Source organism: Choloepus didactylus, chromosome 15, assembly GCF_015220235.1.
Source record: "Choloepus didactylus isolate mChoDid1 chromosome 15, mChoDid1.pri, whole genome shotgun sequence".
NCBI lineage: Eukaryota > Metazoa > Chordata > Mammalia > Pilosa > Megalonychidae > Choloepus > Choloepus didactylus.
The window spans coordinates 38,848,691-38,868,295 of record NC_051321.1 but is presented as its reverse complement, the minus strand read 5'-3'; the positions used below and the strand labels follow the sequence as shown (position 1 = coordinate 38,868,295).

At 39.7% G+C, this 19,605-nt stretch overlaps 1 protein-coding gene across 1 annotated transcript; it reads left to right on the top strand.

Moving 5' to 3' along the window:
* Nucleotides 1-3,299: 3,299 nt before the first annotated feature.
* On the top strand, nt 3,300-19,300 carry LOC119509785 (cytochrome P450 2C18-like). The gene is made up of 9 exons (XM_037803794.1): nt 3,300-3,517; nt 4,704-4,866; nt 5,034-5,183; nt 7,522-7,682; nt 8,803-8,979; nt 10,377-10,518; nt 13,327-13,514; nt 15,711-15,852; nt 17,700-19,300. Exons 1-9 carry the CDS (start codon nt 3,350-3,352, stop codon nt 17,879-17,881), a joined length of 1,473 nt encoding a protein of 490 aa, XP_037659722.1. The 5' UTR covers nt 3,300-3,349; the 3' UTR covers nt 17,882-19,300.
* The last annotated feature ends 305 nt before the right edge of the window (nt 19,301-19,605 follow it).

Sequence of the window (19,605 nt, the reverse complement as noted above, 5' to 3'; positions counted from 1 at the left end):
CAATACCTGCCAAGCCGAGGTCTGTGTTACCCTGTGACCGGGGCGGGTTCCCGCAGATGCCCTCCTTGTCCACCAGGTGGGCCGCGATGGGGAAGCTCCTCCGTGTGAGAAGCCCCTGACCTGGGAGATGGGGAACCTGGGTTCTAAGACAAGCTCCTCTGCTGATGCACGGGGGACGCACCGCCTCACTGCGTCACTGAACCCCCATTCCTAAAAGAAAGGAAGGCTTAGATTAGTGGGTCACTGAGATCCTTTCTGTGTCTTAATTATCTGGATTCTTTCTTTTATAGAAAGAGAAGGGTCCAGGCAGGAGCTCAGTAGCAGAAGGAAGAGCAGAACGTAGACACCCATCTCTCAGGGAATAAAATGATGGCTCTAAAGAGAGCCCTGGAGTGTGTTTTGCCCCCTGATAAGGAAGTAAAGTTCTTTAGAGTCCAGAGCTATGTGAGCCAAGCAGCTGAAGAACTGTTTCTCTTTGTCCTGAATGCAGAGTTCACCGAGACCTAGGCTTACTCAAGTTCTAAAAGGTTATAAACCTGAACTTTTCTGGCCTCTTACGTTAATCAATTGGTTCTGCAATTATTAACTCAATGTTTACTGTGAACATCACTGATATGGATGAGTCACAAAATACTGAAGCATAGTACACACTCAGTGAATCTCAGGCCTCTGTTGAATTGAATGTTTGCTTGGAGGAAAGCATGCAAGAGTCAGGGATGTGGGTTCCCGCCTCAGCTCTGCCCACTGCAGCCCCTGTGGGCTCAGCCAAGGCAGGGAATTCCCAAGACCCAGATTCCTCCTCTCTAAAATGGAACTACTTGTACCTTACACAAAGGTAACTAAGAGAAACAAAGAAATGTAATAGGTGTGAAAGTTCCCTGTAAATTGTTTCCCTGTAAACACGAGGTATTACACCTTTCAGAAATAGCAAAGTAATGTTCCCTTAGCAATACATCATAAAATTACTGCACTAATCAGAACAAATTCAGTCATGGACCATAGCCCATTGTATCGAATAAAATAAAAACGAGTTCTGGAGGTTTCTCAACAAGTTTTGCATGAGTGACATAGCATAACTCCAAGTATGTTTCAATCCTCATGACCATGAAATGCTTCTCCCCCTTTCAGGTTTGCAGCATCTGCACATTGTTACTGAAGTCCTTACCTCCCTTCTCATCTGTTATTCCTTCAGTAATCTCTCTTGTTTTGCTCTCCATACATTCATTCCATTATTTCTGACAAGGACAGACTGAAAAAGCAACAGAAGGAGCTGTTTCTGGAGGTGACTGGGGGATGATGAAGCCAAGGTCTCTCCAGGCCTCCCCACCCAGTTCCTCTGAGACGGGCTCTCCCCTCAGTCCCGCTGGTCAGGTTCACCTCCTGGGGAAATCCAGTTCTTTTCCCTTTCTCATGAGCACCTATGGCCCTGTTATTCCCGGAGTCAAATGAAGGGATTCTATTTCATGTGACCCCTGGAAATTAAGAAGTCATGTCACAGGTACGTCGCTTTACATCTCAAACCTTTGATTTCTGTTAGCAAAGGCCTGAGTCTCGTAAGGTCTGATTCAGCCAGTTTGAGCTTCATCAATCAGCCTCCCACTCAAATGAGAGTATAGGGACAGACAACAGTTTAGAAGAAAAGAGCACTCAAGACAAGAATTCACTTTAACACGTATTTTCAAACGTAGCACTTAAGGTAAAAGGAACCAATTTACAAGACAACAATGAATTGATATGTTACCAAGCCTGGGGACTTCTGTCCCTTCCAGATGTAGTTTGACATGAGACCAGAAGACATCTCTAGTCCAAGTTACAGAGTATTTACAGAGCCCTTGATTTAGGGTACATCTGATTAGGTCATATTCTATTTTTATATTTGAACCACAGGCGATGAACTACAGGTGATGAACCATGAGTGAGTCAAGAACAAAAGAGGGTTTTTACAGCATCATCAGAGATTTAAACAATCTTGAATGCCTGCAAAACTTTACTGAAAACATTTAAAATTAAGCTATCGCTTCTGTAAGAAAAATATAACTTACATTTTGCTTGTATAAAAACTAAAAATTAGAAGAGATTGCTATCACATATCTTGAACTTGGTATAGTTTTCTTATTTCATCCTGTAATTAGTTTAGCCATTACATCATGTCCCTCACATTCTCCTTTTTCACATGGGCCTGTTTAGCTTCTCCCTCAGTACAATCTTCTAAAACAGTTCTTGAAGGATATGAATCATCTGTCCCAGTTATTAGAGTAAGGCCTTTCCACTTTCTGTCATTTGGAAATTGTAGCTCAGTATTTTGGGGTAAAAGTTCTGATAAATATGCTTCTATATCAGAAGGAATAACTGGTTCTTCACTGTCAGAACCAAAAGCATCAGGTGGTGTATGAGAACAGCAAGACGACTCAGCTCTCTGATCCTCATACAGACAGAAGGAGTCAGCATCTTCATTTTCAGATTCCTCAGTAGAGATATCCTGTGACACTCAGTGGCATGTACATTTGGACTAACTAATGTTTGGGGGTTTTGTTTGTCTTGCCAAAATTGTTCCCAAGGAAGCTGTGCTGTAAGAAATATTGCACCATGATGAGCATCAGAATAGCTAGGTTCAAATCCCAGTTCTGGCACTACTGAGCTTTGTGATACTGAACAGGTTCCCTGTTCTCCCAGAGTTTTTTTCCTCCCCTATATTGGGCTTTATTTTGGGGGGATGGGAGGCATAGAAGGGGGTAGTTAATGGTAAAGGGAGTAGATATTACACAGCACTTATGAATTACTTGATGCATGTTTGATCATTCAAGGTGTATGAATAATGTTTTATGTTAGCTACTCTATGTTTGGGCAGCTGTGATATTAGTATAGTACATTAAAATATTTCAGAATGCTTCCATTTTCAAGGACAAAAAGGATTATACTGTTTGGTAAAGCATAACAGGAAAAACGCTTTTAAATTCAAGGCCTAGAATACACAGATTACCCTCAAGTCTTAAGTTCCCAATTGATTGTTAGTCTGAGAATTGAGAATGTTTAGCAATTACTTTAATCAAATCATTTACTTCAGGAATTGCAAGGGGTGTCATTGCTTTTTAATTTAAATAAAATTACCAGTACCAGGGTCCCACCCAAGACCAATTAAATAATAATCTCCAGGTTGCAGCCTTGGAAAAAAGGACAGCAAGACTAAAGTACACTGTTTTTCAATCTTTATCAGTGAGCCAAAGTCCAATCAGAAAGGATCCAAGTTGATCTACCTGACTGGTCATTTTATAAGGTCACACAGTGTGGAGTGATATAAAGGCTTTGGACTGCACGTTCATAGTTGCCTTAGCAAGAAGAAAAGGTTCCGATGGATCCAGTCGTGGCTCTGGTTCTCTGTCTCTCCTGTTTGCTTCTCCTTTCCCTCTGGAAACAGACCCATGGGAACGGGAAGCTCCCGCCTGGCCCCACTCCTCTCCCAATTGTTGGAAATATCTTACAGTTAAATGTTAAGCACATCAGCAAATCTTTGAGCAAGGTAAGTATCCTCTAGGCTCCTTCAGTGCTGTACAAACGGTAAGTCAATTACCTCCTGAGGGTAAATAAAATGCATCTTTGGAGTCTATATATTAAAATAGATCATTGTAATGTGAAAGCTCCCCTGTAGATGTTTTTTGTTTTTTGTTGCTTTTTTGTTTTTGTTTTTCTATCATTTTCAGAAATAACAGAATGAATTAATGCATTTTCCAAGAAGAGAAACATTTAGTCATCGTAAGATAGCATCAAATGAACAAAGTGGCCAAGCAGCAGAAGTAGGGCGTGCGGCTGCCCTTCAGGGTTTCAGTTCTTGGCTGTGATTTCCAGGCTGAGGGTCAAGGTTAATACAAGCATGTTTGTGGTTGCAGATTTCGTTCAAGAAGCCGTCTATTGTATAAACCATGTGTTTTGTTCCGATGAGCCATAAAAACTAACCTTCTCTGAAGGAGCAAACTGGGCCTGATGTCAAGGAAATAGCTATGTGGGCCCAGGACCAGCATCAGTGAATGAAAGAAAGTTCTCTGTCAGGGCCCACTGGGTGGGGACAGAAACCTTTTGGGCTCTGCGAGAAGCTGCTGCCTATGGCCTCTGGAGCCTGCAGGGTGGAAGGAGATGCTGCCTGTCCCGGCACAGCCTCTGTGGCGCCCGCTCTCTTTCTGTGTTAGCAACACCAGGAGAACTCAAATGGGCTGGGCTTGGAGTCATTTTGGGTGGTTTTAAAAATACAGGTTTCTACGCCTCATCACACAGCTACTGGACAGAATCCCCTTGGGTTCCCATTGATCCTGACACCATCACCTGGGTTGTGATCCAAAATGGGCAATTGTGAAGAGATAAACTTATCAGGCATTAGAGGTCAATCAAGCAGGGTCCAAAATGTGTCTTCTATTTATTAGATGGGGGATCATGGACACAAAATTTAAATTCTCTAAATCTGTTTCTTTACCTGAAAATGGGGCTAAATAAATCAAGCTCACAATATTGATGATACCATTGCCTGGCACATCAGACACCCTCTAGAAATAACTAAAATGTTTATGTACAAGCATTTAGAATATTTAATACTGTGTGGCAGAATAAGAACATCAACAATATTCTCATAACATCAGTCTGCACAATATATGCACAAGATAGAGACCAAACAGTCCCTTCTTTGCTAATATCTGCATCTCCTTCCCATTTCCCAGCTCTCTGAAACCTACGGCCCTGTGTTCACTCTATATTTGGGCTGGAAGCCCACTGTGGTGCTGCATGGGTATGAAGCAGTGAAGGAAGCTCTGGTTGATCATGGAGAGGAGTTTTCTGGAAGGGGCAGTTTCCCACTGGGTGAAAGAGCTTTCAAAGGACTAGGTAGGTGGATGTGTGCCTGTGTTGGGCAGCGGTGATGGGGGTGGGGAGTAGGGGATTGAACAGAGACTTGAATTGCTCCTCAGGACAGCCTGGTCCATAGCAGGGCTGCCCAGAACCCCTTCCTTGGCCAGCATCTCCTTCCTAGTGCCTGTGTCTCCTCTTTGTAGGAGTCGTGTTCAGCAATGGAATGACATGGAGGGAGACCCGACGCTTCTCCCTCATGACCCTGAGGAACTTTGGGATGGGGAAGAGGAGCATCGAGGACCGTGTCCAAGAGGAAGCCCGCTGCCTTGTGGAGGAGCTGAGGAAAACCAACGGTGGGTGATTTTTACTCATTACTGACCATCATAGACCGCCCTCTTAGGCATCCTTGGGTCACAACCTTGAAGACAGTTCAGGAGCAGCAGGGTCTCTCCTACGAGTAGCAGCATCAGCCCTCAGGTGGAGGAGGCTGGGTTTGAAGCAAAGCCCCAAGGGAACATCTTTGTCTCTATGCTTTTGTGTGTGTGTGTGTGTGTGTGTGTGTGTGTGTGTATGTATCATTGTGCATACACCGTGGGTATACAAAGCTCATTTAATCCTTTTCTGTCCTGAGCTCTGTTTGTTTACTTGCAATTCAGAACAACATGAAGATAGAGGGCTTTGAGTCCCATTTTCTCCAAGAGTTAAAGAGCAGTGTTTCCCCCATAGCTTCATTGTGGGTTACCTGTTCCAAAACATTTCACCAGGGAACACGTATCCAGGACACCATGGGAATGACCTTCTCATTTCCCAGCAGAGCATGAAACAAGTGACTTGTGCTTTTCCTTAGTTGGACAACAGGTATATGGGCAGCCTCACTGGCATGTCCAAGGGTTTCTTCAAGGCCCGAGCCTGAAGCTCTGCCCTGTCACGATGCTTGTCTGTGGAGTTCCTAGTGGACCTCTCACATCGTGAATTCCCTCTAACTCAGGACAATTTTTAAGCTATCAACATGAATTATTTAACATTACTCATTACCCATGCAACTGATTTATATATTTTAAGAAATATATGCTAAAGCATAATTCTATAAGATACACAACAAAACAGGACATAAATACCATACTTGGAAAGGATTTACTTAACTAGATTTTGACTATTATAAATAACACTTGCCCTGCCTTGCCTAACTATAAGTTGCCTCTGTTTTCTTCTCCGCCTATCTTTTCCCTCCTCTTTATTGGATTTTGTGTTAGAACTTTCGTGGTCAGTATTTAGCCCCCACTGCCAGATATTCTAACCTAGGAAGTCCTTGCCTCGATGCTCTGACTTTTGCCTTGGATTCTAAATCACCCTCTTCAAAGGAAGTGAAAGATTGAAAATCAGATTTTCGCTGTGAATCACACACATGCGCACACACACACTCCGAAATCCCAGAGGCTTCCCAAATTACCTTTCGCCTCCCTTGCTAAAAGAAAACCATTACCAAAAGCTTATTCCCCTGGAGTGTTTCCAATTACACTTGCAGAGGCTCCTGGCATCCTCAACAGCAAATCACAAACGGGTTCCTACTATTCAGTGAGTTGTCATTTTTTCACAACACTTGATTCACGTTGACCTTAGTTACCTTTATAGATGTGAATTTGTGTCCTTTTGCATCTAAAGCTTATTGATCACTGATAACAATTGTTTCATTTACAGAGCCTCACCAAGAAAAGAAAATTTTCCTCTGCTTTAGTTTTTTCCATTTCTAAAATGATAGAATTGACCTAAATGGTGGGCAAGGTTTAAATTTTATTATCGTATACTGTGTTCTGTAAATGGCTAATACAGAGCGAAATCCCAGAAATCGACAGGGAAGTTTGACCCAATAAATGAAATTTGAGGTTTGGATCGGTGATAATGGATACAACTAGTTCGGGATTACCTTTTTTTCTGTATTGAAATGAAGAAATAAAAAGACTGTGTTAATCAATTTAACCTTTGTTGCTTGCCATACTTGTTATTTAAGTTTGAGAGAAAAAAAATCTTGATTTGCTTTTATTTTAGGCAAGCAACATGTTTTCTCATAAGTTTTATTCATTTTTGTAATTTTTCTTCTCATGCAACATGGATAGCTTTTATTTTTTACATTTATTACTTCAAATAGTGAATTCACCCATAATCTCTCTCTCTTCAGGTCTCCAATTGGTGGTTGAACATATGGTTCCATCACCCACTTCTTATGTTTTCAAAACTGTGAGGTTCCTAATGATTCTCATCTTTCCTATATCAATGCTTAATTGTCTACAGGCTTTGTAGACAGATTTGATCCTGCATTGATAATTTGAATTATCAGATTTCTTGTAAAGTGACCTCTTTATAGTATTTTTCTTCCTTCCTCCAAAATATCAGGCATGTTAGGTTAGAAAGGTATAAATAAATGCAGTGGAGGTAATGGGATATTTGGAAAACCATGACAAAACCAGTTAAAAGGGAATGGTCAACTCAGGTTGAGGGTAATTTGAGACATTGATTCCATGCATGTAGAATTTTTGACTGGTAAGTGTATTTCTAGATAGATACGGCTTTAGTGATCCTGAAATTATCTTTTAATTTTAGTGATTCTAAAATTATCTTTTCCTGTATCTCAAAGACAAAGAGTTTTATATATACATTTTAATGGTGTTTTCAAAATGTTTCCAATTCTTTCAGGGTCTCCCTGTGATCCTACTTTTATCCTGAGCTGTGCTCCCTGCAATGTGATCTGCTCCACTGTTTACCACATACGTTTTGAATACAGAGATCAGGATTTTCTATGCTTAATGGCAAAACTCAATGAAAACCTCAGGATTGTAAGCTCCCCATGGGTCCAGGTGAGACCAATATCCCTTTTTCTGAGAAACCATTTATTCTCTTTTCTCTGACAAGTTCTAAATTCTATATGGAGCAAACTGTGAAATGAGTGTTTGAACACCACAGTCCTGGCCAGAGCTTGGCATCACAGAGTAAACATCGGGGAAAGATAGGCAAGCTCTTTATACAATGCAAGAAACAGCATGCCCAGAATGTTGAGGTGAAATTCAATACCATTGGCTCCCTGTTCAGTGATTTTTCCATTAAAACCCAAAGTCCATTTTCCATAAAGTACTTGGTGACTTCTGAAAAGCATGCCCATAGTGCTCAATGGGGACCCGAGACATTTGCTGATAGGCTTCCATTGCCCACAAAACTTGTTCTCTCAACGACACTTGGAGACCTCTTCATCACATTACCTGGCAGAAATATCCTAATTTAGGATATCAAGGGCGGAGGATGTTTGGGACGACGGTGCTACCAGGAAATACTGACAAAGTTGTAGGGGTGTTTCCTGGTCAGCTGGGACCCTACCAGAAAGGTCACTGGGTTACATGACAATATGATTGGGCTTTATGCTGTCTGAGATGGGCTGAGCTGGTCTATTCTGGACTCTGCCTAAATGATAGTCATGTGATCTTAGAGTAGTCACTTACCTGCTCTGGTGCACAGCCACCAAATCCATAAAATGCAAAGTTGGATTTTAGAGTACCTTCAAGTCGCTTCATGTTTTACAGTACCAATTCTATTTCTGAGGCTGCTCCACAGAAAGAAACTAGCTTTATGCTCTACATCAGGCCGTCCAAATTCCCTTACCCTTTGTCCTCATCTACAAAATGTGAATTATAGTAATCCACACCATCCTTTACTCCAAACTTATAGGAAACAATTGTTGTAAAAATGAGAAAATTGCTATAAAGATGTTTTTATTTTCTAAAAGTGATGTATGTGTATAGGAAATGATTATCATCTTTGAACTTCTGGTCAGAATATTCTCCCTCAAATCTATCAGCACACAGAATTCAAGATGGAGGTGCTTTTTTATTTATCATTATAGCTCCAGTTTCTAACCAGAGGTGGGCATTATGACATAAGTCTTCATTAATTTTTTTTTTTATAAATGATTTTTTTCTCTTTTAGTTCTGCCATGCTTTCCCTGTACTCATAGATTACCTCCCCGGGAGTCACAACAAAGTACTGAAAAATGTAGAATTTTTAAAAAAATTTACTTTGAAAAAAATTAAAGAACACCAAGAATCCCTGGACATTAACAATCCTCGGGACTATATTGATTGTTTCCTGATCAAAATGGAACAGGTAAAGTGTCAAAGAAAATTCACTTATTTGTTTGCTTGTGTATGTTGTGGTCCCTTGACTGATTCTGTACATACCAGGGATGTTTAAAAGAACAGACAAATAGTGCTTATGTCCCTATTGTGTGCATGGATCTGCACTAAGCTTCATGGAAGCTTTTACAATTCAATTGTTAAATGAGTAGAATACATGGGTCCTGTTCTCAAGGCACTAATAAGCTACCTGAGGAGAAGCAAAACGGTCACTTCAGATGAAATGGAAACAATTACAAGGTTAGAAAATACAATATAGCAAGCATTAAAATGAAGATGGGAAAGATCATGGGACACAGTGTATGGGAAAGTGAGAAGGAAAGGGTTAACCAGAGTTGTCTTTGTCAAGTGCATTTCACTCTCCCAACTTCAATTTATGGGAAGTCTAGTCAGTCTTGGCCTTGGCATCTGCATTAACCCCATTATCTCCTTCATCCCTCATGGGCAGTTAATGACCATACTCTCTGTCTTCATAATTGTTGGGCCTCTTCCATTTGTATATTCTCCTACCCATGGTTGCACGTGTTTCGTAGAGCAGTTGCCTAATGTCTCACATCTTGAATACCATAGCGCTGGCTCCCCCTTGTATTTGTGAATTGAGTCTCCACCTACAGTTTATTCTAGGTAGCACAGCCATATTATCTTTTGCACAGTTTAAACTTCATAAAGAGTCTGCAGGCAATACTGGGTCCCCACAAATTCTTTATCTGAAGAAAATTGTAAACACTTGATTCAGCCTTAAAAATATCTTACGTTGTATGACCCTAATTTACCCTTTTCTATCAATTGTGTTTAGTCTACAAATAAGAGAAAATCCAATTAAGAATAGCTTAAGAAAGAGTGGGTTTGTATTTATCCCCTACAAAGAGTCACTTGGGTCCATCCAAGGCTTACACAGTAGCCTTGAAACATCATGAGATCATGTACCTTCCATTTTTCTTTACCATATTTATTTCCTATATAGGCCTTTATCTTCATGCTCATTTCCTCACATCCCAAGATTGTATCTGCCCCTCGTCCATGTTCTCATCATCTGTCTTTGGACTAAGAAGTAAAGAGAAAAGTGGCACCAGCAGGGTTCTGCTTATATCACATTGGCATGATCTATATTGCATGGCCAACACAACTGTAAATGAGGCTGGGAAATGGAATTTTTAGGCATGCTAGGTTGAAAGGACTAGGAGATAAAGATTGGACCAACTAACATACAGACTCTAAAATATCATAAAAATATTTTTTCAAACAGTGCACTCTCCATTTTTCTGTTTCCTTAACTGTAAAATAAGGTTCATTATTTTATTTTGGGTTCACAATAATTAAATATGCAGGCAAAAAAATTCATCAAATAATTTCATTAAATGATCCTAGGAAAAACACAATCCACAGTCTGAATTTACCATGGAAAACTTGGCAACCACTGTCATTGATCTATTTGCTGCTGGGACAGAGACTACGAGCACCACCCTGAGATATGGACTCCTGCTCCTGCTGAAGTACCCAGAGGTTGCAGGTAGGACCACAGATGGTGGGCAGGGGAATTTTGACATAGAAGTTGGCAAAGCACTGTAGTGTATTCAATGTTGACCTTGTTATAGAAGATCCATTATCACAGCCACCAGCTCTCATTTGTCCAAATTTGATGAAGGAATAAAAATGAGACACCTTTTCATAAAAGGAGTGAGGAACTGTGGGGGCAGGATGAGAAGCTCTGAAGCTTTCGAGCACTGTCTGAAGTCCAATGGAGATGATTTTCTGCAGACACATTTGCATTGGCCTACAATTGCATAATGTTGTTAGTGAAAAGGCCACTTGAATGGCAGGAATGTGCTTGTAGAAATCTCTCCTCATTCTGAAAATACAGTGTGAATTTCTGGAAAATTTCTGGAAATTTCTGGAATGTAAATTTCTGGAAAATCTAGAAATTTAGGGAAGCAGCCTGGGAAAAGGTACACAGTCTGGCAAATATTCTAAAAAGTTAGCTTCATAAAGAAGGTCCTGCTGTTTAGGGAGAAGTTGTGCCTAAGGGTATTTTGTTATTCCAGAAGTCTCTGCCCAAAAAATAGAGTTCTTGCAATGATAAGAAATTCTTTTATCAATACTTTTATCTTTTATAAACAGTTTAGCCTTAGAAATTAACCTTTAAAGAGATTCCCATTAAGCATAGCAGATTAGCAACACACATTCCCTTTTCCTGTATTAGGATACTACTAAAATAACTGCAAACTGATTATTAATGAGAATTAGTACTTTTGAAGTTGGAAGAGAGTAGAACAAGAAACGGCCAATAAGTTATCAATAAATTTCTATAACACATGGAACAGATGGAGACATGATAACTAACTAAGCAGAGAGGATGAAATGTAACCTAAATGTCAGACGAGGAAGATTTATCAATAAGGAAAAGTCAATTTGTGCCTTTGCAATCACCATCAGTTGGTACTTAGAAGTATGAAATGTTAAAGAATGTAGTAAGAGAAAATGAGGCCAAAAATAGGAGGGTTTCCCCACCAAGTTTGCTCTACAACTCCTTTCAGCATGTAATTCCTGCCCCCCTTCCCCCATAGAAGGATAGAGGCTTATTCTAGAGAAAGTATACTAAGAGGCCCCGCACTAAGGCACATGGGCAGAGACACGGAAGAAATGAAGGACAGAGCCAAAAAGAGGGGTTAGGAAGGAGTCCATCTCTTGAATTCTGAGACCCTCAGCTGCTTTCCCCATCCTGAGTTCTAGAATCCAGCAGCTAGAAGCCCACTGCAGGGCATGAATAGCAACAAAGGAAAAAGACCTCCATTCTCTGACATCCAGATAGAAAATTCTCACCAAGTGTCCAGAAAGAGAATGAAGTACAAGCATCTATCCAAGACACAGTGTCATGGAAATTGAGAACATTGGGTTTAAGAGAAAATCATTAAAAATTTTGGAGAAGAAGATAAGTACTTATCTATTGCTTTCAGACTATAGAAGATGACGAGTTAGCTGTCTTTCCACATGGCGCATATGACCTTCTCTCATTTCCTAATCTCTCAATATCATATTTGTATCGTATATAAAGGATTAGCAATCTAAACAGCATCAGGATTCTCATGAGCAATTGTCATCTTGAGTATTAATAGAAAGTTTGCAAAAATTGTACCCTTTCTTTTCATTTTCCCATAAAGATTCTGGAGTATTTGCTCCATCCAAATGTCTGAAATGAAATCAGAAAAGGCATGGGCTCCAGGAGCGAGGAGAACCTATGTAGGAGAATGGAAATTACAGGGAGGCCCCTGGGCACCAGCCCTGGGAAAGAACCAGTTAGAATGGACTGTGGCAGAGCAGCTGTGAGGGAAGATGACAAAAGAGATATGATCGATTATCTGAGATCTGAGTACTTGGGAAATTATTTCTAGGAATTGAAACAGCTACAGAATCAGCTGGAAATCATTCTAAATCATCATCTAGAAAGCTAGGAATTAAAATAAAGGTATATTTTTAAGTTAGGCAAATATGTACACATAATGAAACATAATTATAATTATCTTACCAGAGAACATTTATGTAGTCCTAAATATGTAAACAATGAATATTAATATAACCAAAAATTGTGATTTAAATCTATTGGGGAAGGGGGGGCACACATGTTCATGTGCATGTGCCTGTGTGTGTGTGTGTTTGTGGATGTGTGTCTGTGTTTGCATGGGGTAGTGGTAGAGATGCAAATCACTCAACTCTTTGAACAAAAAGTCATTAGATATTATCTAAAAATGATTAATTAAGAAACAGTGGTAAAAAGTGTGATTATTTAGCAATTCGAACATACATTTCAAAAGAAACCACAAGAATGGTTCAAAGTGGAGGTCTTTTGGGGGTTGGGAGGATGGAGGAGGTACTATTGTAAACTGCACACACACAGACACCCACAAGCAAACACATATGTCCATCTAGATCCAGGAGTAGAATGTAATTTTTAAAATACTGCATATTATTTTAATATGAAATTAATATTTGACATTTGTTTTTTTGTCTGCAAGGACAGTAATTTTTTGAGTCAATTATATATACTTATTTATATTTTGAAACATTTCATTATTGCTATGTATTGGTCATTCTGTGTTCTAATGCATAGGTATTTACAGAGTACCTTAATGCCTAGCTTGTAGGAAAGTTGTATGTACATATATTATAGCAATTTTCTCTGTGCCTAGGTGTACTTATGGGCATATAATTTATGTTTACAACAATGTTGGGACACTTTTGTAATACTTCATATAACCCTGAGTTGCTATGGCAAATGTGCATTTTTCTCCTTTGCCATCAGTTCTTACTTGTGTCTTATCAGCTAAAATCCAGGAAGAGATTGACCACGTGGTTGGCAGACACCGGAGCCCCTGCATGCAGGACAGGAGCAGCATGCCCTACACGGATGCCGTGGTGCACGAGATCCAGAGATACATTGACCTCCTGCCCACCAGCCTGCCCCATGCCGTGATCAGAGACATTAAATTCAGAAACTATGTCATCCCCAAAGTAAGATTCGTTTCCCCTACCCTGCACCTCAGTGCATTTGAAGTTCTCATGTTCACAGTATGATTCCAATGCTCTGCCCTGAGGAGAGATGAGAATTGTGCAATAATCATACATATGACAGTATGATGGATTATGTTTCCAGTTAGGAATTATAAAGCTTTCCACAGATTCTGACAGCTGGCAGCCGAACTCTTCCAAATTTTTTCTACTTTAATATTGTTCTGGCCACTCTTAGCTGTTTACTTTAATGTCAAGTTGTCGATTTCCAAAAACGCTGTGCTAAGAATTCTGTTACAAGGGCATTAAATCTCTAGAACAAATTGGAAAGTATTGACTTCTTCATGTGTTGAATCTTTCAATTCTCGAATATGGTTAATACTCCCAATTTGTTTGTGCTTTCTTCAATTTTCTCAATAATTTTTGTTCTCAGTGCAGTGGCCTGCACATTGTTTTTAGACTTTTTCCTATGTAATTAATATTTTTGATATTATAAATTCTATGATTATTGTAAATGAAATTTCAAAATTTTTCTGGTATATGGAAATAGAATAGATTTCATTAATGTAATAATATATCCAGTAACCTCGACAAATTCACTAATAGAAGTAATAGGCTGTCTGTATATTCATTTGGAATTTCTATATATACAGCAATGCAAGTTGGATTAATATTTATTTTGTTTCTTATTTTCCAATTCTCCTGAATTTCATATCTCTTTGCATTATTGCACTGACTAGGATTTCCAGGATATATGTTGAATAGACCTGAGAGTAATGGGCATTCTTGTTTTTTTTTGTCTAGTTTTGGATCTCTAGGAAAGAATGCGGATTTAATATCTCACCATTGAAACTGATATTTTATATATATTTTTGTCTATATTCTTTATTAGATTAAGGAAGATCTCCCTCTTATGTTTGCATGTTTTTGTCATTAATAGGTTTATAATTTTACCAAATGGAGGATTCTCAAATGCAGTCCTCTATTTTGGTCCTTATTTCTCCGCTAAACACACACACACACACACCCACACACCTGGATTTTATTTGCTATATTTTGTATTTATATTCATAAAAGAAATTTTTCTGCAATTTTTATTTCTCAAACTTTTCTTTTCAGATTTCTGATATGGAGATAATGCTTGTCTCAAACTAGATAGGAAATATTCCCTACAGTGGGTCTATTTTTATTGCCTCTCACTCCATTCTCCCTTCTGTTTCTGACCACTAAATTCTGTCTTGGAATACCCTGTAATTTGGGTTAAATGCCAGAGATTATATTAGAAAAATGCAGAGGCTCAGATAATGTTTGTCTTCTTCCAAAAAGGGTTCATCCCTCCTCCACTAGGATGACACAAGGATATAAATCTCTAGGCCTCCTTCAAAACTGGAAATGAACACAGGCTAAAATTGACTGCACCTGTCAGCTTACCTCTCTGAGTTCCTTCTGTCTCAGCAATCTTCATTCCAATTTTTGTGTCCTCAGTTTTCTAACTTCTAACACATGGCTTCTGTATTTATTCAGACTTTCTACTTGATATGATACGACCTTCTTTATCCCAATTGATGCCAGTACATATTAATATTATAATAAAAATGGAAATAAATAAAAATTCTATTTTGATACTAAAGAAAGGGTGACGCGTTTGCTAAGAATGCAATTTCTATGCCATCTCTGGGAAGAGGAAATTGAAGCCATTACCAAGAAGCAAAGGATCTTGCCCCAATCAAGGGTCAGGACTTCCAGTCCACTTGTTTCTCACCCAAAGGCATAACTAGGAGAAGCTTTTCCTTTTTTGATATTTGGTTGAGAATTATTATTAAAATTAGTTCTTCTCCTATGACTAACTAAATTGGAAACAGGAATCAGATAGGGATCGCCAATATCACCCATTATTGCCCTTCCAGTTAGTTCTGGATTTTCAAGAACCAGCAGAGACTTCTATTTTAAAACATAATTCACAAATAAGGTTAGGTAAACCTGAAGTGATGAAATAGAGCAGGTGCTGCTTAACCCAGCTTGGTTACATGGAGAGAGGATTCAGAAGTTTTCACACTCAAGTACTCAAGGGCTCAGTACCTCAAATGTATTGGAGGCCATTTTGGCAAGATCATTGCCACTGGTGACTAAGTGATTTCCTGTATTTCCTCCAGCACCATGAATTTTTGGTAATTCAATTTATCTATCTCTCCATTCTAGGGCACAAACATAATCACATCGCTGACTTCCGTGATGCACAATTACAAAGAATTTCCCAACCCAGAGAGGTTTGATCCTGGCCACTTTCTGGATAAGAGCGGCAACTTTAGGAAGAGTGACTACTTCATGCCTTTCTCAACAGGTAATAGAAATTTATGTCCATCTCTACTCCAGGGGACAAGAAATCTCATGGGATCAGTTGCAACTTGTGTGCTGCATATCCTGGGGCTTGGAGAACTGCTCTTTGTGCACAGTCAGGAGCACTTCCACCAATACCCAGGCATGCGCCCACCACAGGGTACATCAGCATTCTTGGGCCAGATCGGTGGGACTTTGGGGAACTGACCCAGTTCTTTCTTCCAAAGGGAGAAAGCTAGAGAATGGGTTGATTGAATTCTGTCTCCAGATACATCACTGGGCTACCAAAAACTCCTCCTGGAAGGTGACACTCATCTGGACTGTCCTCACCTGCCCTGAGAAGGCCACACAAATACCACAGCTTTGCTGAGTATCTTCTGTGGTGCCCTCACCCGTTAGATGAGTTTGGGGACATAGGCACCCAGAATAGGCACAACACAGTTAGAGAAGCAGATGAGTGCAAAGATCAGTACAATCAAATACAACCCGTGCTGTGAGAGAGGGAAGCACCGGCCACACTGTGGGGCAAGTGGGGAAGTTGCCTGTTTTCTGCTGTCAATGCCAAAAGTGAAGGACAAAATGGAATATACAACATTCTAATACAAAAAAATGACATTTCAGCTATGTCACAAGGGGTAGGAAACAAGGAAAGAAGAGAGATCACGGCATATTACAAAAGTCATGGACCACAGGGAAAGGAACAGGATGTTCACTTTAGATGGAAAATATCAGAACTACCTACCATGAAATGGTGGGGTCAAGAAACCCCTGAGAATTGCAGGATACAATCAATGATTGCAGAGCCCCTTGCTCTTCCTACAGACCCCCTATTGGGTAATGGGTCTCCACTCCTGCAGTGTGTGCTGAGTCTCTGCCTTAGGTTTTCTATGGCTTTTGATGCTGGGTTTGTATCTAGCACTGTGGATGCCAAGATGACAAGGACTGAACCCTCCTTTCAAGGAGTGCACATTTTAGAGTGGTGGATAGGGAAATAAAAAAAGAATTATGATGCAAACTGATCCATGTTTCAAAGGAAGCCTGAATATAATGCTGAGGAAATCCAGTGAGGGCAAAATTTCTACAGAAATTCTGAGGGGATCACAAAGATTATAGAGATGAAATGACATTTGAACTAAGTTATAAAGGAAGTAGAAGAGAAAGGCATCTGAGTCAAAAGAAAGAGCCTGGCAAATGGCTTGAAGCTGCCTAATGTGTTGGAGATTGATGAGGGGTGGGTTTGGCTAGAGCTGAGCTTTGAGAGTGTGAATGAAGAATGTAAGGAAAGATCACGGAACATCAGATTGGGAACAGAATGTAAAGGGCCAGGTCAAATAATTTGGACATAACCCATAGGACAGGCGTAGGAGCCATTCAAAATTTTAAAGTCAGGAAGTGATGGGTATAGACATATACCTTTGAAGGAACATGAGGAAAAAAATCATTAGTTGACTTTGTGCCAGAGGTAGAAAGGAAAACAGATATGTAAGCCCCCTCTTCCCAGTCCTTCCCCCTTTGTCCCACGGGGACAAGGAATGTGGGTGTGATTCTCAAAAATATTGACAGAAACTTGAAAAATCCAAAGAGCCACTATAATGCAGGAATATGCAATGAAGTAGTTGGCACAGTGCCAAGTACTTAAATATTTCTACCATAAGTACTTGTAGAGTGATACTATGTGGACAGCAAGTGTCTCTGTCTCTCTGTCACTTATCTATCCAACTGTCCTTCCAGACATCCTGCCTTCCACTCACCCATCAACTTAATCATCCATAATACAGTTACTGAGTGTCCTGTGGTAGTTCAGAAACATGGCATTCAAGGAGCATCTTCCCCTGTGTTTCCAATTTCCAGGAAAACGAATTTGCGTGGGTGAGGGCCTGGCCCGCATGGAGCTGTTTTTATTCCTGACCACCATTTTACAGAACTTTACCCTGAAGTCTCTGGTTGAACCAAAGGACATCGACACCACCCCAGTTTACAGTGGGGTTGCCTCTGTGCCGCCTTCATACCAGCTCTGCTTCGTTCCTATCTAAGGAAGGGGCAGCCGTCTGCCAGCTGCGGTGCCGTCTGCAGCTTCCCTCCCCTGGGGCACCGTTCACCTCCCTCCCTCTACTGGGGTTGCCTCCTCTGACCTCCCCCCTCCACATCTCCCCATGCCCTGAAGATCCAGGGAGAATCCATTAAAGTTGCTTTCCTATATTTCACTGCACAAATTTACCTGCTGTTCTCCCAACTCTGTGATATTTATATTAACCACCATATGCCTTAAAAATGTTACTAATATTGAATTATTACTATATGATCACTGTGAAGCAGAGCAAAAAGAATGATTAGTGTGTGTTGAGTCACAAACATACTATGTTCTGTGTGTTCTAAAGAAGTGTTAATTTTTGCTGGGTCAGTTCTGAGACTTTCCTTCTTTTGTACATAATAAAGCAAGAAATGAACAAGATTAAAAACAAAAAGAAACAACAACAACAACAACAAAAATGGAGTCCAAGGAGGACTTGCCAGTTGTCTTAAGGGGAGCACCAAGAGATGATAGATGAGATCTCCACAGAGGGTCGCTTGGATGAGTGCTGCATACAGTGACTGGAGATATGGGTTTGAACGTGAGAGAAAGTGTATCAAGGAGCAGCTCCAATTGTGGGGAGATGTAGAGCGGATCAGCCATTGGAAAGAATGATCATTAAGGTATTACAGTTCATGACCCCACTTTGCTGTTCCTACAATACTAAATGAAGATTTGAACTAATTTAATACTTCTGTTTGCCAACTGAGGCTGAAATACTGATGGATGTTTCCATATTGCTAATTGTGTGTTCTGGGTGTTAATCGTCTCTGCCCAGGAAGAGAACAATATCTCTTGACAATATCATCAGGCTTTATTCTTTTTCTACTTTTCACCACATTGTTTTACACATAACATAAGTGTGATGGCAGGTTGATGCTTTGGTCCTGAAGTTATTGGCAAAGTGTTATCTCCAAAACATAGATGTCCAAACATTTTATACACTTCACATCATCATTGTCTTCCTCCTTCTGTCTTGAAGTAAACAAACGAGAAATGGCATCATGCATTACCCTTCTCCCAGTTCATCTTCCAGGGGAAGCCACTTAAACTTTGGCTTCCATTTTTAAGACAACAAATATGTATATTGGGGTACACATGTATCTGTACACAAAGTATAAATTCATAAATAATATGACATGGGATTAAAATAGTTCTTTACAAATTTAGATTCATATTATACATATTGTTCTACAATTTCCTGTTTTTCCAGTAATTGATATATCTTATAGGAAAACCTCTATGATAACAGAAAAATGGGGAAATGATTCAAAGGACAGATTAAAGAAGAAGGAATGGAAATAGCTATTTAACATGTGAAAACAACTTAAAAATAAAGACTGCAAATAAATTACATTACATACCTTTTCAACTATATTGATTGGCAATGAAAATAGAGTTTGCAAAGATGTGTGCAAACAGGCAGACTTGTAGTTTGTTCTAATGTCACTTTATCTATGCATCCCAACCTAAATATCTTACTGAAATTTGTAATCTCCCCTCCATCACCTCTTTTTTTCCTTACCGCGCAATATTTTATTCTCCTTTCACCATTTTTGGCACTTTGCATGTTTTACCTTAATATTTCTCATAAACTTTTGAAGTAGACACTGTTTATATCAATTCCTATTGCTGCTGTAACAAATTACCACAAACCTAGTGCCTTAAAGCAACACAAGATATCAT